Source organism: Hippoglossus hippoglossus, chromosome 5, assembly GCF_009819705.1.
Source record: "Hippoglossus hippoglossus isolate fHipHip1 chromosome 5, fHipHip1.pri, whole genome shotgun sequence".
In the NCBI taxonomy this organism is placed as follows: domain Eukaryota; kingdom Metazoa; phylum Chordata; class Actinopteri; order Pleuronectiformes; family Pleuronectidae; genus Hippoglossus; species Hippoglossus hippoglossus.
Window position 1 is genome coordinate 6,383,044 of NC_047155.1, and position 26,770 is coordinate 6,409,813.

At 43.6% G+C, this 26,770-nt stretch overlaps 1 protein-coding gene across 15 annotated transcripts in view; it reads right to left on the reverse strand.

Moving 5' to 3' along the window:
• The window catches only part of si:dkey-166d12.2 (rap1 GTPase-activating protein 1), a 67,682-nt gene that overhangs the window by 27,796 nt on the left and 13,116 nt on the right, over window positions 1–26,770 (reverse strand). For 11 of the 15 annotated variants that reach the window (XM_034584393.1, XM_034584388.1, XM_034584387.1 and 8 more), the window contains exon 3: window positions 7,686–7,779. In XM_034584393.1, coding sequence (XP_034440284.1) covers window positions 7,686–7,779 — 94 coding nt within the window. Of the gene's footprint in view, window positions 1–740; window positions 1,177–7,685; window positions 7,780–16,423; window positions 16,614–26,770 lie in introns of those variants that run through there. The other 4 variants (XM_034584400.1, XM_034584398.1, XM_034584394.1 and 1 more) reach the window with 3 other exon arrangements.

The following is a 26,770-nucleotide window of genomic DNA, read 5'->3' on the forward strand; positions in this document are numbered from 1 at the left end:
CTTAGCAGCTCCAACCTGGGATGAAGGGGGAGAGGATGGCAGCAGCCCTGCAGGCGCTGCTTGTTGTGGGGCGAGCCCTCTGTTCACCATGTAACAGAAGTGGACTGAAGTGCCAGGCTGATGTTTCCACATGACAGCTTGAATTTACCGAGGGGCACTGCGGGGCTCACTAAACACACACTCCCATGCACACACACACACACACACACACACACACACACACAGGAAAGCATACACATACATTTCCATGCATGCACTAAAACCTAGTTGTAAACCTACACATATCACCACCCACACAAGCATAAACACACCTGACCTCGTAAAGCCGAAGGTGCAGCCTGGGTCCATTGTTGCATGTGAAAGCAAACAGTGCCATATGATATTCGGGGACATATTGCGCTTCTGACTGCAAAGCAAACATCCACAAACACTGTCCTGCGCGAACCAGATTATCAGTGAACCATGAAGACTCCACAGTAACATCACAGAACCCTCTCCTGGGGAAGACACGGAGCCGAGGACTATGTACTGGATAGTGGAGGCGCTGCAGAACATGAGCCGTGTCATCCAGTATGTTCTCATAAAAATAGCATCAGTCCATTATTTGCTTTCATCAGATTCTATAGCCGACACAAAGTAAACATCTCTGTCCCTGAGCTTCCTGAAGATTTAAACACACAACAATAACTGGAGCGAAAAATAATCACTTCACTTCATGAAAAGTTAAAAAAAATACTCACATCACTGTGGCACCGTCTGTTGAATAAGGGCTTACTGGGGGGGCGGCTGAGCAGCGCCTCCAGCAAAACATCCTTAGCTGCCCTGAGATCACTCATCGTTCCACAAGTGCAGACGCGTCGGCCACAAGGAGGAAGGTGAGAGTGACAGTGATACTTCACACCGACGGACTGTCGCTCAGGCAATTAAAACCAGGGGAGGAGACTTGACAGCCGTCCATCAGAATCCATACACATGTAATTAGATGCATGTGCTGAAATGCGAGAATATCATTTCTCCTCCTTCCTCTTTTCACACACTCCACCCTGTCATACACACACACACACACAGCTGTTCTGTAGGAAGTAGGAGAAAGGGAGGAACAATGTTTCTCCCCTCCCTGCATAGCTATCTTCTCTTTTTAATGCAAACCCACACACTGTCACGTGGACGGACACACACACAAAGTTCTCTTTCGTTATATCACAATATGAGACTTTTCTCTTCCTCTTTCATGATCTGTTTCTCAAGTCTCCACACACACACACACACACACACACACACACACACACACACACACACACACACACACACACACACACACACACACACACACACACACACACACACACACACACACACACACACACACACACGGTCAGTGTTGACATGTCTTCGTCTCCGGTGATAAATCACAACCAAAGACATTTCCATAACGTTTACAGTCTATGTTTCCCCGTGTTGAGAAGTAGGTTAATTACACCTGCAGAGCTCTTATACTTATTGTAAGGGCTGATTAAGACATGTTTGACATGTGTTTCTTTTTTCTGTACAAGAAAATCTGACTAATTTTAATCCCTGCTGTTTTTACAACCAGAGCTTAATGGAGCTCGAAAAATGCTAAATAGAGATTTTGATTGTCAGCCATAATATTCTAATCATCCAAAGTAGACTGAGCACAAGCTACACACGACAAGAAGTACTACACGACCCACAGTCTTCAGGTGCAATAGCGACGTCTCCGATTTTTGGAGTTACCAAGGTAATATTTTCTACAACTGCGAAAATCACGTTGGCTACGATCAGCTATGATTGTATTGCTCAGCGTTACTGTACTAGGTTATGAAACTTTAGCTTTATACACATACAAGATACAAATTACAATGTATTGCAACACTATGTTAACAACAAGGTTAAATTCAAGAAGAAACTTGCTGGAAGTCTTTGGAAAGAGATCATTCGCCATTGCTTAACATTATATTTTTGTATTTATTATGTGCAGTCGAATACCCGTTTTTTAATTGCTGTAGCTGGTCGGCCTGGTTCTAGGCTTAAAAACTTGATTTTCGGAAACATCAATAGGGAAAATTAATTGGAAATTTACTTCTGGGTGGTCACCGTTCTGCCAGATAACATGAAGTGAAGTAAACGAGTGGAGGCTCTGCACGGAAATGCATCAGGCTCTTTTCATCGTGTCCTTGGTCAGAACACAACAACGTGAGAGCTCCATGTGTTATCTCATCCACTGAGGGGGAGATACGCGAGACGAGCCAGCTGCCCGGCTCCCTGCCTGTGCAGACGCCACAGCCTAATGGACGACTCCGCCAACCTCGGCACCTCGGAAAATAATCTGTGCATAGTTAAGCACGGATATGACAAGAGAGCACGAGGGACAGTGGGAGAGGAAGAGGAGGAAAAAAGGGATGGATACAAAAAAAAAAAAAAGATGAGGGAAAGAACCGCAGGATGAAAGGGGAGCTGTCGTTCTGTGAAAGTCTTTTTCCATCAGGCGCACTTCCAGCATCAGATATCAACAAACATTGACCTACTTCTTAAGAAAAAAAAAGAAACACTGCTGAAAGCGTTCAACGGGACCGATTCCACCCGTGTACGTTAAACGTTTTTTCATTTCAGATAAGCATGGCAAGCTAACCCCCTCCATTGATTTCCTTTGGGGAAAAATCAATGGGAAGAACACACGGGGAGGAGAGGTTACATGGTTTGTATGCAACGTGCACAAAATATGGATTTTGTGTGGACAGGGGAGACGTTACTGCACCAGAACGGGACTGCCGTTTAAAAACGCTGTCTCATACCCAGGTTCCATTTTATTACGGCCTGTCTTCCTGTTGACTTTGCCCCGGACTGGCTTTAGCTGAATGCCAGACTGGGACTCAAGAAGACAGGCGAATACTAATGCTCCAGATAATCATGTACAAATGTCACATGATGTCAAAATGTGAGTGAGATATTAATGAACTGTTCAGATCCGTCGTTTTCAGCTGTATACCACACTGACTGCTAAGTTCTGATCTCACTCTGTTGGGAAAGTCGACCCGCTGTTTTACAATCCTGCTAGACTCCAGTACGTGCTGTCATCGAATGGGACAATATGTACTGCAGAAGCCCAAGGGCCACACAAAAGTGCCAAGACTCACAAGTTTGATTCTGAAGTGTTTGTGCTGGACTTTTCAGACGTCACGTGAAACGAGACTTTTAAGCTGCTCACGTTTCGTCTCCTGCCCTCGGAGACAAAGTGGAGCCGCCGCAGTGAAGCACCGTCACAGTTTGAATGTCTGAGGGGCTGAGAGCTACACTACTCAGACTTGATTACCACCAATTGCAGTGTGTGTGTGTGTGTGTGTGTGTGTGTGTGTGTGTGTGTGTGTGTGTGTGTGTGTGTGTGTGTGTGTGTGTGTGTGTGTGTGTTTGTGCCTCTGAAAGCGACAGAGTGGAAGTGCATGAGCCGAGAGTGAGTGATTGACCAATTAACTGATTAATTGACTGACACAAAACACAGTATTTGAGTAAATACAAAAAAAAACTTATACTCACAGAATTTAAAGCTGCTTTCAGACATGCGCTGAACTCTGGATAATATCCTGACATTTCCCGGAACATGTTTGTGAACACAAATGTTCGAATGAGAGGCTCTGGACTTTCTCCTGAGTTTCTTCTGACAGCCTCCTATTAAGAACTTTAGACAATGTCCGATTGTGCCCAGATTCTCTGGAGGATAGTTTCTGACATTTCTAACATGCGGCAGATGTAAACAATGACAAAGATGTCAAGAGAAGTTTTGGTGATGAGGACCAACAGTGTGGTCGATGTGCCGTAAACAAAAAACATGTGATCTCCGCAGCAGAATGAATAGATATTTAGTTAGTGGAAAGATTAGTTATATAACATTTTACATAAAAATACACATCATATTGCTGAATGTATCTGTAACTTTTAATATCTCTCTTTTTTTATTACTGTAATTTACTGTAATAAGTGTTTGGCATCTTTTTGCTGCAAGATTTTCTACCTTATTTTTGTCTTACATTTTTTTACTGGGTATGAGCAGCATTAATATCCATGAACCATGCAGCTCTGACATCTCTGCTCAGTCTGGGAAGGGAAGAATAAAAGCTCTGACTCCAGCGCTTCATTTACTCCTCTCACACACACAGAGCCCCATTTAAAAATTTTCCACAGACAAATCGCCAATGATTTGCATCCAAGGCAACATTTCCTCGCCTACTCACTCCCCATCCTGACGTTTGGGTCTTTGCATCACGGGCCTCGCCCACATCTTTAGAGGCGATGCAGTAAAATGGAAAACTAATCTTCAAAGACAGCCAATCACCGGTCACAGAGGCCCATCGTATTCAGCCAGAGAGAATCCATCAGGGGCCATTCATCAGGTCTGGCTGCAGAGACTCTACCCTGACCTTGCTGTGGCCACTGGTGCCTGGGAGACACAACTGGAGCTCGCACAGATGAGGGCCCCCACCATTCTATCAATGTGCCAGAAGAGCTGGGTGATTGCCACAGAGGTGAAGGTCCACAGAATGACTGCAGGGTTTCTCTGTGTGTGTGTGGAGACACATGTATTTACTCTTTACTGTCGTTACACCAACAAAGAGCAGAGATGTAGAAAAAGACGGACTGCTGCTCCACCCCCCCCCCCCCCCATGACACAGAAAACCTCCTGATCTTTGATTAACGTCTGCCGGGCGTTTGTATGTGTGACGCAGTATCATCACAAAAAGTCGTATCAAGGACTTCGGAGAGCAAAACCTTGAACTGACAGTGAATAGCAGCTCCCTCCCTATTCATGTGCCTCCACAGCAAATAGCCTGTGAGACTAATAAAGGAAAGATCTCATCTTATCACCACAGAGTGTTAGAGCCACTTAAATGGAAAAAATATATAGTAACAAGAAGAATCAAGTGATATTAAATAAAATTGTATTTTACAAGAATATAGTCGCAGCCTGTTATCATGAGAATTGAGTCATAATCATAGTGTCACATTAAAGGGGGGGGGGGGGATATCAGATGATGAGCTGATGTCTGCTTTAGAATGAGGAACGTGGAGAATCTTGTCAAGTTACACTTTAAGTCTTATAGATAATGAAATGTTTGGCGGTGGTCCACAGGTCATTGGTTACATCTGCGTTCTATTCAAGGGGGTTTCACAGAAAGACTGTGGTTTGTGGTTCCAGAAGAATTGGAACGCGAGTTCTCCTTTTTCTCTTTCAGTTTTCTTTCTAGTCAAAACCTGGGGTTGCATTTTGAGTAGCCATTACCCACCATGCAACTTGACCACCGACCGCTCACTCACATTATGCTGCTGGTGGCTGATGTAGACGCTCCTCGAACTCTGCAGCCTCAGATTCATTTCCTTTTCTAATGTGTAGTTTTCAAACTTAAATGATGCTGAGGCAAATTCTTCCTCTGGAGTCTAAACTAGGTGTTTTCCAGAAATCTGCACTACTGCTTTCCAAAACCTGTGAACAAACTATGAAGCACGTATTTGACTCCTGTATTGCTGTCAAACATTTGACTATCAGCTCTTATCATATCTTTATAACACAACGTGCATGACTTGCATTAAAACTTCCACAGTGAGAAGATTTGAGACACAGATAGCATTTCTGCAGCTACGTGCACAGGACGCACTGAAACTCACAGGCCAATATGAGCGTGTTAGCAAGCGTCGTCGTGAAAAGAGGATTTCAATACGTCATATTTATGAAATGCGCTTCATCTCAAGCCCCCTGAGCTTCTCTATGATCATCACTCCACTGTTTGTCGACTTGTTTTCCCGTCTTTGCTTCAGCCCGGTTCTTTTCACAAACTCTTAAAAGGAGTTTTAAACTTCAGCCACTGGAAAATTTCTACATGGCAATAAAACTATAAAGTGTCTTTTTACAACTCTGCTGCGTGCAACCTGCTGCGCTGTAAAAAATTACAACCACCGGCGGGAACACACCCGACCCGACAATATGGTGGTAATTGCAACTTGGAGCTTCATTTCACTTTTATCGTTCAAAATAAAATAAAAAAATCATTAAGTCGACAGTTTGACGTATAATATTTAAATATAGAAATGGGAAGCACATGACTCAACCCTACAAGTCTATTCCCAGCAGCTCCATATAAAGCCGTATATTATTAATCCTCAGGCAAATAGTATCACTGGTGCATGTTGGACATAAATAACAGCAGTGTGCCTTCTGGTACCGGCATGTATGTGTCAGAGAGGAACAACTGCTGCAGATCTATATTTGTCACAGACGCCTGAGACAGAGGGCACAGGCTCCGGCTCCGTCAGGCAGCACAACAGCCTGCCAACTGTGTCAGCAGGAGGCACAGGCATCAGGGGCAGCGCTCACCTGGGTGCAGCAGGGAAAAGATTTGACGAGCGGGAGCCAACGAGGGATTCAAATGCACAGATGAGGATATAGGGACGGACTGGAGGCGGCATTTCAGTCAATCCATCATGCAGTCACCAAAGTCAAATACTCCCCTGTCGTTTAGCCTTAAAGAGTTAGAATATACCAGAGACCATGTCTTGATCCGTTTCCAAATTCCCTACAGGTGCCCCAGTCTGGGCCACTTGTTCCCTACTGAGGATATCAATTATTGAATAAGCTAAAAATAAATACTTTCTCTCTCTCTCTTCTATTATGTAATTTTCTAGCTCCACACTTTCAGAAAACATGACTGAAATAGGATTAAATATTGAATTCCACCTTTAGTCGGTCACTGATTTAATATTTGTTTTATCTATTAGTTTTAGGTCTTATTATTCTATTCTTTCTTGGGGCTCAGATTATATGTGTGTCTCATTCTCAATTTTGTTCCCGTCTATGTTGGGTGATCTCGCCGAGACAATTTCAAATCAACGGCAATAATGTGTTGATTCTTGAATCTTGAGTTAACTTTTACTGACAAGAAAATTACTGAATATCACCCGACTCATCATTTAAACAAACAACTGAAATCCTTTATTTGTCCTCCAACAGGAACTCATAACATTAGTCTTTGATGATGGCTCTATTCTATTAGAGTAGGACGGCTGATGTGGCTCAGGAGGTGGAGCTACATTATTCTGGTGGTTCGATGCCCGGCTCCTCCATTCCACATGCCAAAGTGTCCTTGGGCAAAACCCAAAGTGCCTGTGATGGCTCTGCTGACATTGTGCGATGGAGAAAGTGCTGCACGTAGATTCATTGTGTATAAATGTGAATGGATGAACGTCAAATCTGTGCTGGACTTGCACTTTGAGTGGAAGACGAGAAAATTGCAATATAAATGCAGACCATTTACCATTCACCATTCTGGTCAAATGCACCAGTGAACCGTGCTGGTGACGAACACTATACAGTCCCAGGGTCCAGGAATATGAATGCAGCCATTACTTTTTTTAATCAAAAAGGAATAGTGGATTCACAGTTTTCCAATAGTCAGGCGCCTATATGAATATCAGAACAGCTTCTTCTTGTTGAAATCATTTCTATCGGTAAATGTCTTTTGTAAAGAAGAAGAAGAAGAAGCTCCATTGTATGAAGAATTGATTCCAGGTACGTCTCACTTTCAGATTTATCACATCAGGCTCTTGGCGCTGCCTCGAGTTTCCAGCACAGAGAGCATGATGAGAGGGGAGAACAGCAGCCGGTCAAAGTATTGCATTACCTTTGAAAGTGAGGGAAGAGGAAATGGAGGGTGGGAGTGTGCTGCTGAGGGCTCTACTTCATCCGAGATACGAGGAATCCTGCCATCTTGTTTCCTGTGAGTCAGAGAGGACGGAAGGGTGGAGAGAGGGAGAGAGGTTAGGGACTGGCTTCAAGCTGAGTTTCTCATTTACGCAATAAGACACCATTGACTCATCCCATTGAGGAGGTTCATTCAACTCTAACTACAAAGAGGAGGATGTTATTATTTCACCACTGTCCTAAGAGTGTTTCTTCAGTCGGGAATTCAACTCTCAGGAAGCGCCCCTCTGTGTGACTTTGTACACTCTACACTTTTATTTCCTCTTTTATTTTGTAATAGCTTCCCTAAGGTTTCTGTAGTTGTCTTACTTCCTGCTGTGATTATCTGCTCCGCCCGATAATGTGTTGGAACCAAGTGGCGACCCACCGTGATGTCACCCATTGGTTCCTGATCTGCTGTTTTGCATCTTGCATCTTGAGCTTGAGGACGCTGCACACCCACCCACACCTGAGACTTGCAACCATTGGACGGTACCACCTGTCAATCACAGTCAATCCCCCAATGCATACTTTGCTTTATTTGAGTACTTTCTATGGAGCCGTAATTTACAAAATTGACATCATACTGTATTGAAGAACACTTGAAAGTTTAGCGACTGAGACCATGAACTCCTTTGTTTACTGACGTCAAGTGAGAATTAGAGTCATTTACTTGTAGACTTCTATAGAAGCATCTTGTTGCAACCAGTGGAGTCACCCTCTGCTGGTCATTTGAGAGAATACAGGCTTCAGGCAAGTCCACATTGACCACATCGGACCAAGTAGTGACCCACCTCAGCCAAACAGGCGTTTTCGACCCGAACGTGACCGACAGGCATTTTGGTTTTTCAGTCCGAACGCAGGGTTTTTCCCCAACTCCTGACTATCATGAAATCATTGTTACCATGGTTACAGCTTGTAAATTACCTTTAAAAAGACATTGTTTGGAGTAGATTGTTTTAATACAGGCAAAGTTTGAACCCAAACATCACAATGTGGTGCCGTCAACTTGAAATTCACTGCAGAAGAGGTTGAAGCACCATGTAAAGTAATCGAGTCCATAGAACTACTACTTCAAAGTTAAATTGTTGCTGTAATTGTTGTTGAGTAATTGTTCAACTTCTGTCCAACCCTACACAAGTGAGTAGTGGCCGAGTATGACAGGTATTTTGTTTTTCTGTCCTAATCCATCAGGATCAGGTCGGGTAGCTACGCTCTAGTCCACACTGGCTTCTCTCTCCAGACCTATAAGGCCTACGTCTATTTTAATAAACACTATGTTTGGAACTGTGTCTTTTTCCCATCTCCTCTTGCGTGTTCTTAAGGCTACATCCATACTGCTATACGTTTTGAAAATGGCGTAAAGACCCAAGCGGTTGCGAATGTCTACGTTAACGTCTCCAAACGTTTCTCTCTGGCCAGACTAAAACACAGATTCCAAACTTCTTTTAGTGGCTCTAAATCTACGCAGTAGTGTGGGTGGCAGGCGCATCTGTAACAGAGTTTATGTGTTTTCAAACAATATGTAGTAGTATGGATGTGGCATAATTTTCCTCTCATTCTTCAGTCAGTCGGTTCTGTTCCCTCAGAAACATCTTCTCTTCTTTTACCTGACTGTCTGCATTCGCATTTGGATCCTAAAATAAAAATAAACAAGGTCCTGCTCTTTACGTCACAGCTTTGCCTGCACTTTCTCACCCTCACGTCAGAGGCTACGTGTCGAGTTCTGATCAGAGGCGAGAGTGTGAAACTGTAGATCTTGAGAAGTGCACGGGGGAGAAAAGTGGAAAATGTAGAAACGAGGAAGAACAAAGGGAAAACTGATACAAAGCAGAAGAAGAAAGGACCCTCTGCTTTCATCTCTTCACCCGCTGCCCCTCGACGCTCTTCCTCCGCTCCCCTCAGCCTCTTCTCTTCTGTGTGCGATTCCAGTGAATTACCAGTCCGGCCACGATTCTGGTCACAGCATATTACTTCACACTTTGTCTCACGCAACAGTCACTTGCTAGAACTGGCAGCCCGTCTGTGCATGCATCCTGTTCTGCAAACCTGCAGCAGAGGGCATTTCCAAACACTGCTCAGCGGCAGAAAGAAACACAAACCAACAGCACAATCTGGTTCATTTGCTGATAACAAAGTGAAGATTTGTTCTCTCTCACGCAGTCACATATTTCCTCCAGCCCAGCACATGGTGTTTTAGAGGTGGAGCAGTTGAAATAGGATCATTTACAGTGTGGGTCTTTCTTTCACAGCACAGTCCATTATTTTATATGGCCGCTTTTATCTCACAACACATTGCCAATTAGCTGGGGAGAATCTGTGAGTCTGAGCAAACAGAGCAGCACCTCTATGAAACAGGCTGATGACCGGGATGAGGCGAGGAAACCTGTTCGTCTGATCTCTGCTGAATCCGGGAAATTTGACTGAATGAGGCTGTCAGGTTTTTTTTTTCCACATCATCCTCGGCTTTGTTACGTCTTTTCATATAATGCAGCCGGGACACAAAGAAAATATGATGTCAAATGCTGCTTCAAGCCCAGAATTTATTCATTAAAATCTGCCGACAAAGAAATGGCTCACTGAGCTTGTTCTACCTGCAGGTTTTGGTGACACCTGGTGTAACTGTCCTATAGGAAGAATTAAAAAATATCTGAAAAGCACAATAACTATTGTAATAAATCAACACTATGTAACTTTTACTGATCAACAGCGCCACACATGCCACTATAGCCACACATGGTTATTAATTCTGTCGGTATCCACGCGATAAAGTGGAGTCGATTGCATAATCCCACTGAACTGACACAACTGAACAGTAGATATTACCCATGATCCCCGGCTTCCTGAACCAACAGTGCTGCTGCTGTAACAAATCCACCAAACTCTATTTGGATTTCTTGATACTTTAAAAGATTCCTCTGCGATTGTTGGAGATAAACGCTGGTTTAAAGTCTCAAGTTCCATCGAGCAGGAACAGACGTTCAGGGTGAGGAGCGGGAATCAAACCAATTCTGAAGCTGTAAAATTGTGCTTTTGGTTTTTTATGTTCGCAAAAATATCAACAGCTCAATTTATTTTTCTTGATTTACATGTTACCGTTTGCACAGTAGGTGCGAGTCACCAGCTGCTTCAGCATGCGCACAGCGAACCCACACTGCCCACATCCATAATGAAGGGCCAACGTGCAAATCAATCTTTATTTAGGAAGAGTCAATAGACAGAAAGATGAAGGCTGCCTGTCTGCCTGCCAATTCCACTGCTGATGTGCTCGGTGGCTCTCATCACAGAAGATGAATACATTTGTGTGGTTGTTGTTGTTATTGTGTGTGTGTGTGTGTGTGTGTGTGTGTGTGTGTGTGTGTGTGTGTGTGTGTGTGTGTTCTTCAGAGAGAAAGTGACTACAGGGTGAGTGGTCCAGTTTGAGGTTTAAATATTGGGTTTTAAGGTTCAATTTAAAATCAGGTACAAGGTAAAACATATTCTTGTTGATCATTTTAATTTGGGTCATTACTTGAAAAGGTTTTATGTTAAAAAAAACAAATGTCTTTCCTCATCCTGTCCATCGCTGCTGCTCCTCTTTTCAGCCTCTGTCTGAAACACTCAAAGTACTCGAAGTACGGGCTGGACTTCTGACGAGGCTTTTCAGGAGCTTCACGAGCTCCTTTGGCTTTTTCACTTAGCAGAACTAAGGGAAGGGAATACATGATATGTCAATGTATTTACCCAACGGGCAAAATGAAACAGAAGTGAGAGAGAGAGAGAGAGAGAGAGAGAGAGAGAGAGAGAGAGAGAGAGAGAGAGAGAGAGAGAGAGAGAGAGAGTTTACGCCCTCATTGCATTGATTTGCAAGGCAGATAACAGAAATGCATCCAGTGAATGGGGGTAAATGCTAAGTTTGACTCAGGGAAAGATTTCAAATCACAGCGAGCGCACGTTATCAGAATGTCATCATCCTGACACATGCCAGGGTGACACTGTACGATTTGTGAAGTCGCAAATCAAAGAGGGACGTGCGACAGTTCATCGTCTGCTGCAGAGAAGCTGTGGTGGATGTTGTTCGCATGCGAAGAGTGTGATGAAAACCGTTTTAATCAAGGTTATAAAGAATACAGTCGCCTAGGCAGCTGCATCTCACTCGGTGCGATCCTGTCGTTCGGTTATATTTCTATAATGTTGTCAAGGTTATCGTACTTATATGAATCTTAGTACAACTATTGTATTATTTAATATATATATGTACTCCAACAGTGATTAAATATACAACATCTTCTCCCTGTGTTTCAGAATAAAAGCCACAATAGATCCTTTCAGTCAGTAAAAGCACAGGTGTTGTTAACAATGGCTCTGTTTAGTTCAACATGACCGTGGGACAGCGTGGACGTCGCCAGGACCCACAAGCTGCAGCAGCTACATGGAATTCAGCCATTATTCATTTCATCATTTACTCTGCTGGGAAAAAACCAACAAAACTCCAGGTCGACCAGTTCCCATTGTTCTGCAGCCGGTGGGCATCACTCACATTAATGAGTTAGACGGAACCAAATGTCTGCAGTGACAAAAGACTGTAATCTTTATTATTACTCATATTGTCGTATAAACTGCAACTAATTAGCTTTCTTGTCATTTACTAATTAATTGGGCGAGTTATTTTGTCAATGATCATTGATCATTTGAAAAGAAAATCAAGTTCCCACTGACCTACAGTCCAAAAACCAAAGATATTAAGTTTACTATCATAGAAGGTCATTTTTAAAAGTCTTTTGAAATCACAACCTTATTGTTCTCAACACGTGGCTTTAATTTTCTCTAGTTCAGTTTAGTCACTGATTGTTACATGATTCTGTGTATTTTCTTTGTTTTTCACCAGTTTGCTGTTTTTTAGTAAAGTTTCTTATTTTACGTGTCACTTGTACCTGGTTGTATTTATATTTGAAACTCTTTTACTTCATCGCTGCCCATTTCAAACAAACAAAAGGTGTTTTAGTACGAAATGCTACCGATATAATAATGTTACACACATTTTCCTACGTGTGATGAGTTACAATAACAACCAACAGCTGAACTGAATGCTCCAGAGTGGAACTGTGCACCAGGCGACACACGGCAGGTGAAGCCTGTGCACAGCAGCAGCCAGGTGGCAGGTCGCTGTGCCACTGTGGACAGGTGACTGGCAGCCATCCACAGCAACACTTATCTCACCGGTTAAAAATAATGACAGTTAAGCTGTCCATTGCCAAGTAGCCCACACATCACTCCGGGTGAAAGGTTCATTCTGGGGTCACATCTGATCCATTGTCTGTAACCTCATGGCCGCACAGAGCCAATAAAGAAGCTGATATTATTTTACTTTTAGGGGCCGAGCATGTGGTTGTATTTTTCTTACTTTAAAAGCACCTCCTGCTCCGTGGAACAAACAAACAAACACTGGTGTAGACAGCGCTTCTTCTCTCTCTGTTCCTACGGAGGCAGAGTTCTGGTTGCAGCTGCAGTTGTGTAAGTGTATGTGTCACCTAGCAACATTACCTATTCCCAGTATCACTGTAAGATGCTCCATTTAAAAAGATAAATATAAAAACTGTATGAAAGTTAGAAGTATTATTACGATCGCCAAACTCACGAGTTGTGTAGTTTATAGATAAGGAGCTCCTGTACTCCAAGAAGAACGTTGCTTCATTTGATGAATATTACATATTTTCCTCTATAATTACACTTAGGAAACTATAACAGGTAAAGAGACTGATTAAAAAAGATATAATCTAAATACTAATCTCCAATTTAGTCAATGTTTGCCTTTAACTATATGTAAACATAGACGTTAAAAATATTGTTTTTAAGCAAAATTGCCAGATGATTCATTTAGGAGTTCTCGTTTTCTTCTGCTCAGCTTGAATGGAGCACCAGAGCAAACGATCTACAGGGCCAGTGATCCAAAGTCCAAAAATAACCAATCTCCTCCATCACGCTCTTAACTTGATGGAATACGATGTTGAACATATGTTCTCATCTTGATTTTCTGGCAGCGGGAAGCTTCCAAATGGACACAAAGAATCCTGAAACCAAATCCACCGGTTAATCCTGTGTGCTGCCCACAGCTGCCTCCACAGCCTGCTGGGTCATAAGCTCCGATAAGAATCCACCATCTGTAGTCCGATCGCAGCTCAGCCCTGTCCGGCACCTGCAAACACAAATCAGCTGGGAAACACCGACTTCCCCGCAATCTTAATTTGAAACCAGTCAATCTGAGTGGGATGGGGCCTGGAGAGAGCTGCAGCAGTCAGAGGGAAGAGGGTCAAGGTCGGGCAGGAAAACAGCTGAAGCTTTATTCTAAATGTTTAATGTCGGTTTATCAACCTCACGATCCACTGTCCAATAAGATATGTCCTACATAAAGATGTAAGAAGTTCCAGGGTTTGGTTCACTGGCTTGAAAAAACAAAAACAGTATGATCCGCTGTATATTGTGGTGAGTCATGCTTAGTCATCCTTGGAATGATGATACTGGCCATGGAGAAAGTGCAGTAACATTTTAAGAAGTAGGTGCACACTGTGTTTTCAGTTGAGCTCGACCAATACAAGGATTATCCAGTAAAATCGGATTTGAACGAATAAACAATGCAGAAAATATGTGCATTTATTTTCTACATAAAAAATATGTTCACTTTCTTAATTCAAGTTTTATACATTTGGCTTTATTTGTGTTTTTATCTATAGTTAAACCAAATGTGAAATAATAAGCCTCACTTACATATATCATGTAATAATATATATATATATATATATTATATTATATCTGTAGTGGCATCAGCCCCAAAGAATCTGTCTCAGTCCAGCTCTGCTTTTTGCTTTTCAGAAATAATGTTCTGATGGTTATTTGATCTTTAAAGATAAAATGATTATAATGTATACGTAACTTAATTGTATGGCAATAATTACATTGATTTTGCACCACAAAAAGTCAATAAGCAGTGGTAGAGTTGATTTCTCATCAGTTTATCGGTCGTGGTGCAGCCTTTACGCCAAAGGCATGTGTGAGTATAACATTTATCAGAAACCTACAAAGCCTCTTCTGGTGAATTCTCTTGGCCCCGGGCTAAACATGGATTTAACATGACAGCTGCACGTGCACCAGCTCAACAGATGCAGTGGTTTCTTCAGCAAACACCCGACAGCCACAGGTGCTGCAGGGAGAGTCGGGTTTTATCAGATCCTTTCTCTATTAATGGCAAAGTAACTTCTCCACTAAACCTTTGCAAGTGGGCTTCAGGCTCACCAGGCTCCCTGTGAAGGACCTCCGGGCTTCTTACATTAATAAAGAGATCTGAAGTGCCGTCACTTACTTTGTAGCTAAGGCCCAAACGAGCAATGGTTTCTGCGAGCATCAAGCAGACTGCAGACTAATGGGAAACAGAGATGCATATTGATCTGACACATTCTGGTAAGCCCATTTCCTGACAGACAGGTTTGACAGTGGATTTGTGATTATAGATCTGACAATACAGTGGTTCTCTCAATGAAACGGGGCTTTATATCCCGAAGAAACCTCCAGGGTGAACCCTTGTGTAAAAACAACAGAATGAAGGGACCAGCAGGTCTTCAGCGACATGCACATCACCCTGTAAGCCACCAGTCAATACTTCTATGTTCAAGGTTAATCTGAAGACTTTGGCGAGATCTGTCTCAATCTGTCTCAGCGTGAGTCCAGCCAATGAGCTTTCACTGCTGCTGCGAACACTGAGCTGAAAATGAGAAATGATGAAAAACACTTCGTATTTCTTGCTTTGCTTGCACCCATTGTACTAGGAGAAAAGCTGTAATTGGGTTTTGCTAATAAAACACAGCGTCGTCACCATAACGACCCAAAGTTGCTCCAATAAGACTGAAATGAAAAGCAAAAACCTTGGAGACATTCTGGCACCTTTTTTTTCTCCTCGTTCATTTTTGACAAAAAAAAGTCAAATGAAGCTCACCTGAACCTGAACTCAGAGCTGAATCTGAATTTGCCAATTTATCTTCACTGGAGCAGCTCCAAGGTTCTTTCAGTGCCATTACAGATTAAACCCTCGCTGAGGGCTCCAGCTCCAAAGATTCATAAATACTGAACAAAAAGAATATTTAGATCAGATTTTTTTTTTGCTTTAAGAGTAAACGCTTGCTCTTTTCCTCCACCAAGAGCTCCACACACACACACACACACACACACACACACACACACACACACACACACACACACACACACACACACACACACACACACACACACACACACACACACACACACACACACACACACACACACACACACGGAGAGTCCGAGACAGTACAAGTACACATAAACCCCATAAGCTTCGCAGGTCCACTTAGAAGAGAGCAACTAATCCAATCAACTACAGCAGCTAATGCACAATGAAAGCAGAGTCATTTACTCTGAGATGCCAGTCGGCCACTTCCTGGGTGGACGAGGGAGAGAGGGAGAGGAGGAAGAGGAGGGGGAGAGAGAGACGTTGAGAGAAAGTTTGAGGATGAAGAGATCAGGACAGATCAGCCAGCGCCGGGCAGAGATCTATATCACACTCTTCTTTAGCTGCTTCCATTTGTCTTTTCACTCTGTTTGGTATCGACTTCAGCGCCGTCTTTCTCAATTTATCTTTCAGCAGCTCACAGGCGCTCTCCATCATCTTACCTGCCTCACTCGCGGCTCAGCCTCTTCTCCTGAACAAGGTTTGGTGTTCAAACACGCAACCGCTCGCTCCGTGCGTCCGACTCTCCGTCCTCCAGCACCTGCTGTCGGAGATCAGCCTCTCCTCCTTTCACATGATGCTGAGAGCAGCCCTCCCTCCATCCTCCCTCTCCGTTCCACCCTCCCTCTCTCTCTCTCTCTTCCCTCCCTCCCTCTCTCTCTCTTCCCTCTCTCTCTCTCTCTCTCTCCTCACACACATGCGTGCATTCTCCTGGCTGCTCTTACTCCGAGTCGAGCACAAATGCAATCCTCTCTCTCTCCCCGACTCCTTCTGTCCCTCCCGATGACTCCCCTTTGTTTGCTTTTCATCTCCACCTCCCCCAATTAGTTTTTCCCTCTTGATGTGCGTATGACAGAGTGTTATCCATTCAAGCTGTGGGTGTTGCTCTGCGTTTCCATTTGCCTCAGTGAGTCGGCTCGTTAATAACAGACTCCGCACATTCAATGGGGCAAAATTCTGCAGGCGGATGGAGGCTTGAAAGCAATTTTTCGAGAGTCTCATTTGGGAGGTGACATCAGATCTCCCCGTCCTATTATCTGTCTCGTTTCTGACAGCTTGTTCCCACATCGTAAAACACCTCCTGCATAAAATAGCCCAACTATCCCTTTGTCCATTTGACACATTAGTGGCCGGCAGTCAGCTGAAAAGCTCTCAAATGCTGCACATTTTGCAGCAGGCTCACACATAATGGGGACGAGAACACATGCTCAGCCCAAAGAGGAATAAGCACAGGTCCGTGTTGTCCAATGTTTTGCTCAGTAATCCCATTTTCTCTATTTTCTTTTGTTGTTTTTTGGTGGGAGGCTAAATCCTCATGCATAAAACAGCAGAAGATATCACTAAACATTACGAGGATAGAGACAACAAGAGATCTGCACAGTAGCCAGTAAATGGACTTCAATACATGCTGCCAGTTCATGTCCTGCAGGAAACATACAAAGATTTATAAATGCTAAATCACTCCAGTTGAATTTTTATGTAAATTATAGTAGTTAACAGTTGAGAAAAGTCTTATATCCCCACTCAGTGAGCACACACCTCCCAGAAAGAGACCACATTTCCACCAATTCTCACAAATGTTTAACTTTTTTCATCAATATCTATGAATTATTCTCTGAGAAATCAAAGAAAATGTTGAAAAATGTAACGTTAAATTGAGTAAAAAAAAATTAATACTGTATCTGCCCCATGATCTGGATCCAAATTAAATTTGAATGGGTTCTTCCCTGACCCAAACTGCATCCTTCCACCAACAGACAGATGAAAACACAACCTTAATTGATGATTAAAACTGTGTCGCATAAATCGTATATCTCTTTTACACAAGGCTATTCAACACGTATAGTCCTACAAGATAAAACCAAAGATAAAAAAGATCTATACGTAATAAATCACACATCATCTTACCAATAATGATCCATCTTTTGAAAAAGAGTGTCAGAGAAGCTCGCTTTCCAAAATCTTATGCCAACCCTTCCTCCTCCTCCTCCTTTCCTCTGAAGCATTTCCTCTGATGACAGATTTAGCTGCTTGCTAAGGTTACGGTTGGAGATCCACCAGGAGTCCCGAGCTGCAGAAATCCTAATGGTGGTAGTGCCAATCGATAAACCAAGCTGCCGGCCCTGAGACAAACCCATAAGGGGATGTGAGGCGAGCCTTTTGGCGGCCTGTTGCCCAGTCCACACCCTCCTGTGGGTGTAATGTTACAGGTAGCCCAGAGCTGGGTTGGGCAGACACACACACACACACACACACACACACACACACACACACACACACACACACACACACACACACACACACACACACACACACACACACACACACACACACACACACACACACACACACACACACACACACACACACACACACACACACACACACACACACACACACACACACACACACAGGCAAGTGTACAACAATGAAAGGAGCACACAAAGCCTGTTTTCTTTACGTTTAACCACTCAGGAGGTTGGGTGACACTGGATAACCTGTGTTTGTGGTTTCCCAGCAGAGGTCTCAGGTAAGCTGCTCCTCACTCACCCGGGGGAGGACAGGAATCACCAGGAGAAAAATCTGAGCTCTACGACAGGGCCGAGAAGGAGCATGAAGAGTGCAGGTTAAATACGATCAACACCCTCTGCCTGTGACATGCCTCTGAGTCGCCAGTGGGCCGGAGGTGAAGATGAAACAGGATCTTTTCTCACACACACACACACACAGCAGAACAAATGGCAGAGTCGAGCCAAGTCAGGGGGAGGTCGACTAAACAAGTTCTTTTTCTTTTTTTCAAGTGAGTCCACGGGAATTCAGGATTGTCAAGATAATTAGGTGGTGTGCACTTCTAAGAGCAAATGTATGTGGGTCATGCTGAGTCTCCTCTGACTCGGTTTCTTCCATTTCCATTTCTCATTTCATTAGTTCCATCCCCCCTCTCCGTCTCTCACTGTGACTGTCCGCCTCCCACTCTATCCACAGTCTTCTCCTGAGGCAGCTAAATTTATGTACACACCACTAAACTGCAGAGAATACCCCTTGAAAACAGCACTAGTAACACTTTCGTTTACAGGAGTTCTGTGCTCGTGAACACTCACACCGCACGTGCTGAAGTCCCCCTCCTCTCAAACCCAATTTCCACTGGTGAAAAAACCCACTCACATCTGGGAATGGCCACAATCGGCGCTCACTCATGGGTCAAATAACTCTGCAGTAGATGAAGGCTTTAATCGGCAGTGATGGAAATATAACACCCAGGTGAACGCGCTAATTTCTCCTTCTTCATTTTGTGCCGACATTATGATGTGCATTGAACTTGTGGGCGTTGGTGCGTAAATAGCCATTAGCACTTGTTTTTACATTTTTGGAACAACACGCAAGAGCAAATTTTATTGTGCAAAATGCAAAACGGGCAAGACGGTGAAAAGGCAAAACTCCTCTACTGGCAATGGGAAAGAAATCAATGACTTCTTTTAAGTGGGTTTATAGCAGCATGTCTTAAACCTGCATACCTGCTAATTTGCTAAGTCATTGGTCAGTGCCAAAAAAGCAGAAATATTATACAACTTCATTATCTCCATGAATAACACGGTTTCTGTAACTGTGTGCATTTGTGTCATGGAAACAGAAACTGAATACAAAATTTAAAAAAATAGTTTACATTCTGCCATTGCTTTTCCACTACTCTAATGATGGAGAGCTGGTTGCATTAATATTTAAATAAATGAGGCAATGTACCGACAATGGCGACGGAAAAGAAGACAGCATGCCTGCAAATACTAATGTAAACAATACAGGATGCACTTTGTTTGTAAATGGCTTTGCAAATCTTTTATGAGGATGTTCTCAAAACATTTGTCGGCCCTCGAGGATACACATCATTAATTTCAGTGAGAAACACTTAATATAAATATAACTTTTACTTGATAAAAAAATCCTGAGGGTACCATAAAGCAGGAAAAGCGGCATAAGATGAGTTTCTACTAAAAATGTAATTTCCATGTGGATGCAGGACCTCTTCCCCCTCACGGCTTGAAAGGTGGGAGAGGAAGTTCTTCACCACAGCCACAGTGCTGTCAGCACTCCCAGAACCCCGCTGGCTCCCATAATTACCTTGCTTTCCGGTGGCCCTCTATTGATTTTGGCAGTGATAAAGCTGGACCCTAACTGGATGTGAAACCACAGGACAGCCAGTGGAGCAGGTAGCATATGGAAGACACGCTGTGGCTTGGCCAAGGTTCGGAAACACAGTGCCCTGATTTCTTGTCAGACTATCAAGTGTCGTCCTGAGCCGTTTCATTTGATACATGTTGAGCCACTACATCTCAATTTCCATGTAATAGACAACACTGATTAAAACTAGTTCCAGTCTACATATCATCCTTTGTGTGCCACTTCGACCTTTGACCACCCAAACCTAATCAGACAATCAAAGTGAACATCTGTGCTAAATTTGGAAGAATTCCCTGCAGGTCTTCCTGAGATATCATGTCCACAAGGCAACAAATGTGTTTGTGAGGTCACAGAATCCTTTGCCTGTGAGCACTAAATTCTAATCACTACATACTTGAGTCAAACTGAGTGTTTGTACCAAATATGAATAAATTCTGGTGTTCTTGAGATATCGTGTTCACAAGAATATAAACAGATGGACGAACAAACAATCTGAAAACATGATGCCTCCGGCTACTGGCTGTTCCCGACATGGAGGCTGCAGATAGCTGCATAAATGGACCTTCTCATATCCACCCATTGATTCTCTGTATGGTGCATTTTGAGCATCAGAAGAAGCAGACTTGGAATGTATCCCAGCATGCAATTCACTTCCATTTCATATAGTGCCAAATTACAAAGACTGTTATCTGAAGGCACTTTACAGAGTAAGGTTGAGACCTTACAGTGTTACAGAGAGAGACCCAGCAGTTCTCACAATTAGCAAGTACAAGGGGATGGAACCGGACTGGACTGAGGGTGAGCTGCAGTTCACCGGTTAGGTTGACAGGAGATAATTGGGGTATCAGAGAGGGAGAGAGACGACAGAGACCAGGAACAGTTGTGTAACTATATTGAGAAGACTACACACAGGTTACACAGGCTTGTATTGACAAACACAATCGCATTCAAACCTATGGGAAAAAGTGTCCAAATTGCCTGATCGTGCATGTTTTTGTAGAAAATACTTCCCGAACCACAGTTAACTGCACTAAAATTATCATAATTTTACAGTTTAATGATGTCTGCTGGCTGTGCTGCACATATAAGGTAGCATAGGCAGGATTCAATCCAATGTTATATTATTTCTGTATGTGTACTAGTCTTAGAGAACCCTGTATCTTTCCAATTAGGTAAAGCAAGATACACTTTCCCAAAAATAGATGGCTCAAAATTAAACTCCTGACGATATGTCCTGGATCGACTGGATATAAGTGCAGTGAGCTGCAGTGTCTCTCAGTGATTAGAGTCATTATGTGGACATGCGGGGCTGTCAGCTGCTGCGGCAGTGAGGAACACACAGACACACACACAGACACAAACACACTGAAAAAGAGAAAACGCAGTAAACAACCCAACTAACCTCAGGCAGAGAATGAGGCTGAGAAAGTGAAAATGCCGATATACAAATGAAGAATAACCCATAAGGGCTTAGTTTTTTTTGGACCCAAAAGCTGACATGGACACAGCCAGTGAAGCTGAATTAAAAAAGGAGTTCATGAAAAGAATAGCTAAGGACGGATAAGTGAGGGTTCGGGCTGGCAGGCTGAGTTGGGGATTGGAATGGTGCAGTTTGGCAGGTGGCTGAATGGTTTGGCGTGGTGAGTGGGGTTTGTGGCATTGTGTAATGAATGGCTTGGCCGGACAGGCGCTGGCGTCTTGGTGCACAGGAGATTACAGGTCAGTGAGAGGAGGAACACGAAGAATGAACTTCACATTAAGAAAGCGCTGAGCAGCTGAGGAAGTAGATACCACTGAGCAGGCTTACGAGTCTGGTGTCGGGGGTGGACAGACAGCCGGGGTGTTTGAGCTGAGATTGATGAGGTGTGGAGTGGAGCCAGGTAAGCCACACCCACGACACAGAAACACATAAACGCCATAGACGTTACCACAAAAATGGTTGTTTTGTGCCAGAAACCTGTATTCTGTTGAATGACCAGCAGAGGGCGACACCACTAGTTGCATAAAGTAGTCAACTTCTATGGACGTCTATGAAGTGAAGTTTCAACAATGGCCGAACTCCTTGAGGAGAGACTTTGTGAGTTGCTAAGTTACTACAGGGATATATATATGATGTTACTTTACATGGGAACAGGGACAAACAGCTGCTCTGCCCCTTTGTTAAGAGACATTATCACAGTCTCCTCTACTGTCGCCATTTTTGTAGTTTTTTAGAAATTCTCGACTCTGCGATGTCCCCTATATTGGATGTATTCCGTTAAATGAATGTGGGCAGTGATGGTTTCATGGTTTGCAACAGACATATCTCTTTGCATTTGGGCATTGATTGATGTACTCCTCCACATGTGGCTGCTTCTGGTTTCAAAAAAGCAAGATGGCCCGGGCGGAAATGCCAAACTGTTCCACCTGCACGTCTTTGGACTGTGGCAGGAAGGAGACAGCCCATGTAGACAGTGGAAGAAGATGTTAACTCCACACAGAGAGGCCCTGGCTGAACTGAGTGAACCCCGTGAGGCGACGGTGCTAACCACTGCGCCACCGTTCCGCTCCTTACACACAGACAGACGAGAGGAAACGCAGGGAAACCAAAAAATAAAACAACAAGTCGTGACTGGAGCCGTGACACAGCAGCTGGATATGAAACTCTGGTATATGACGCGGGAATGTTGGACCATAAAACCGGCGTACATGCTTCAAAATTGATTTGACTGTCATTTACGGTCTCGAAAACTGTAGAGTGCGTTTATGGTTCTGTGGGAAATCGAGAAGAACTCAAACCATTTGCCGCTACCGACTACACACCGAGTGTTTATGAGTCATGCTGGAATTTTCTATTAGGAATCGCAGCATGAAAAATAACATCGTCTTCGTCATTGTCCAGACAAAAGAACGTCAACTGCAGTCGGATATATTTAGAAATAGGTTTCTGACGACACTGGCTGCATTTCTGTCATCAAACAACTATTGGTATGAATCATGAACAATGGAACACAATGCCTGAGTGAAGCAGCTGAAACACTGACGCATCATTTCCCCCCCACCCCCGTTCAAGCTCTCCTGCTTTCTCTATTCCCACTCAGTGAGGTATATGTACAGTGCGTAAATGAAGTGTCTCCTGAACTGAGATATAATAGGGCTTGATTACATGGATTCGACCTCCTGATAATGTCAAATGGCTCCATTAGCAGGCAACATTACTCCCTCAATACGTCTGAGCTTTGCAATTAATTAGCGGAATACGTCTAAACTAGCTGAGGAGGCCAATGAAGCACAACAGGGGAGGAATGTTGTAATTGCTGTTTTAAATCATCTGTAGGGAAATGGAGATTGGACAAAAAAAACTAACTTCATTCGAACGCAGTAGCACATCGATGTCACAGTGTCTGAAAGCTGAGCATTATAGCCTTTGATAAAAAAGTATGACAAGAGGGCGGACACTACTTCAGAAAGATTCTAGCCTGCGTTCCTCTTTTCTCATCCACCGCGGCAGCTGCACTCGAGCATGTATCTGACTGAACAGGTGCGTTGACTAACAGGCGAACCCCATCTGCTGAAATAACCTCCATCATCACCGTGCGGCTCTCACACTGTGTCCTCTGCACAACCCTTTGCAGGCAGACCACGTTGCGGCTGCACCGGGGGTCACAATGTTGTGCCCCGGTGAACCCACTGAGGGTTAGGGTTAGCAGATACACCAGTTTGGGTCACAGCAGGGGTCTCTTCTCTGCCTGGTAATGATGCGGCAGCAATAGCAAACAGTCAGTGCGTCAACATAGAAAACAGCCGGAGCCGCTTTTGCTTTTATATCCAAGATGAAACTCAGCTGGTTTAAGCAAAAAGGAGTTTGGAACAGATTGTGTTCTGTTTTCAATGTAAGTCTCTAATCAGTTAAATACATATCAATATGTATAAGCACAAGAAGAGAGAATGGGTTGAGGTGGGAGCAGCTTAAGAAACGTAGTCTACTCCTGCCTTTCACCAGCTCTTCCTGGAGAATCCCATGGCTCCTTTGAACGTGACGGAGCACTATCTCTACTCCAAGCTCCCTTTAGATGTCAGAATGCTGTACCCGCTAACTGATAAGCTCAGCCACCCCACAGAGAAAACTCATATTTACTCCTCGTGTTCACAATCTGATTCTTTACCCAAAGCTCACGACTACAATCGATCGTTAAATCGATATCTTTGCCTTCCAGGTCCCTCCTCACCACAACGGTCCAGTGCAAGGATTGCTAACGCTGCACTAATCGGCCTGTTGATCTCACACTCCATTATGTGAGTGAGATACTTTAACTCCTTCAGGTCACCCTCACTACACATCTGGGTTTGACAGGTCTGTCCAGCTGTTGGTGATCAGTTGGTGCCCTAACCCTATTTAAAGCCTTGGGTGTTCCGGTATCTGATAACTTATTAACCACCCTATGCACAAAAAATGTTGTTTGTTGTGGCCAATCCATGAGTGTAATAATAAAGACCTGGTTCAGATCAGGCAGGTCATTTCCACCAATTATCTGCTTCTGGTTTCTTGTTCACTGCCCACATGAGCAGTGGAGTTTCCCAGGGGGAGAACCTAGTCCCCAGTCGGTGACCTTTTGAAGAACCTCTCCAGTTGCTCCAAACTACCTCGGTATGAACAACAGCCAGTGGAACAGAGGCACCTCTTTCGCCCTCAGGGGATAAATCAAAAACAGCACCGCTCAGCTGGGACTTGTGAGTGTGCCGAGGTCCAATAAAGGTGGCAAGAAAAAACAGGCTTTTATATATATGATCTACTGTGTTCTATAAATTACTGTACATTAAACTGTGCAAATCTGCTGACACATTCTTTAGTTTTGCCTTTGTGTAATGTGAGTTATAAGTTTCATAGGACTTGTTCAAACATGTCCACGTATTTACATCCTCTAAAATAAATCACAACTGACGGTCAAGATATTAAAAATACGTATAAAATAATAGAGCACTGAATATTTTTAAATTTCATTATGATGAGACTTGGGAGCCGAGTTGAAAAATGTGATCACTTACTCCTAGAGTGAACTGTGATGTACTGATGTGAAAGTATTGGACTAATACTTTGTGATACGAGTACAAAGAACGTGGCTTATCAAGCAGTGGGGGACAGAGGGGGAAGTAGGTTGTGGAAGCTGCCTGAATGAAATCTAGTCCTGCAGGCGCCATGGTTCTTAATAGTGTGTATTGAAGAAAGGATGAAGCCAGGGGGAGGCTGAAATGATCTGTGCAGAGCAACAGATGAACCAGTCAAGACATAAACAGTCTAATCGAGGTGCTCAGAAACACAAAATGGTTACACCCCAGTATAATGGTGAGCGGCAGACGATGGGCTCAAAGATTTACGCAGCTTCATTAAGGGATGGTGCCAAATTACAATGAGGAACTCTGGACACATTGTCACGTTTGAAGAATTATTTCCCGTTATGCGAGGAATCCATAATAAAAACTATACTTTCCACCCACCACGCCATATGCCAATACCGTAGCGTGGTGGTAGTGCTCAGTTGGTGTGGGTGCGTCTCTTTACAAAAATTGATGATTCTGGCATCAGGGGTGTGCTGTCACGCCGAGACTGTCCAGGAATGGTTCGATGCACATCACGATACATTAACTCTTTCCTGGCAATCACACTCTCAGTTCAATTGAACATCTGTGAAATGTGAGGACATCAGGAAGCAATGAGGGGGGCGTGCAACACAACATTAGAAAGACAGAACTCATGTCTTGTTCAGAATGTCCAATACAGCAAATGTTCAAATGGTTTATTTGTCCCCACGACAGCGAAGCCGTACCCTGACTCAGTGGGCGAGCTTTTTTTTTTTTTTTTCATTCTTCTACAGTTGGTTATTTTCTCTTCCTCCTCACGACACCGACGCCGTACTGGGAGGAAAAATGGCCGTTAACAGCGATCCGAAGTGGCACATGTCCACAATTAAAGCCTCTTTTGCTCGCTCCTTCTCATCGTCCAGCACTGAGGAGCACTTCATTACCACCCAGCTCCTCGTGTCAGTCCGAGGGTCGTCGAGTAAGTGGCTGCAAGGCGACAGATGTGTGCATATACTTTACATAATATATCAAACCTCAAACAAGGGCTCGGAAGGAGTGTCCCTAACCAAACACGTTCATTAAAACTAATTTTTATAAATAATTCATAGATTGCCGACTTGCTGCATCACTGGACATACAGTAATGCAAAATGCCATTTGAATGATTTTCCCCATTAGAGCAGAATTAAGTTGTGAAGGGAAAAAAAAATGTCCACATCCGGAATAACAGTTCCTGCAGAAATGCCACGACATTTATTCTGGCCTCCTTACCGCAGCACGGCAGGAGCTTTAGACTGAGGAGATAAGCACCACCATTATCGAGAGCAATCAAGTTAATGAGTGTTTAATTGGGAACACGTCGCTGGGAACGATTCAGCACAGAAACCTAAGTATGTTCTCACTTTGCCTAAGGAGCACTGTCTTACCCTAGTGATTCAGGGTTATTTAAGGTACAACAACACAAAGAGAAAGCTCCTGTGTGCCAGGGTGAGATGGAGGAGACTCACTACCAATGAGAGAAAAGTGTGAGTGCTTTGTGTTCACACACACACACAC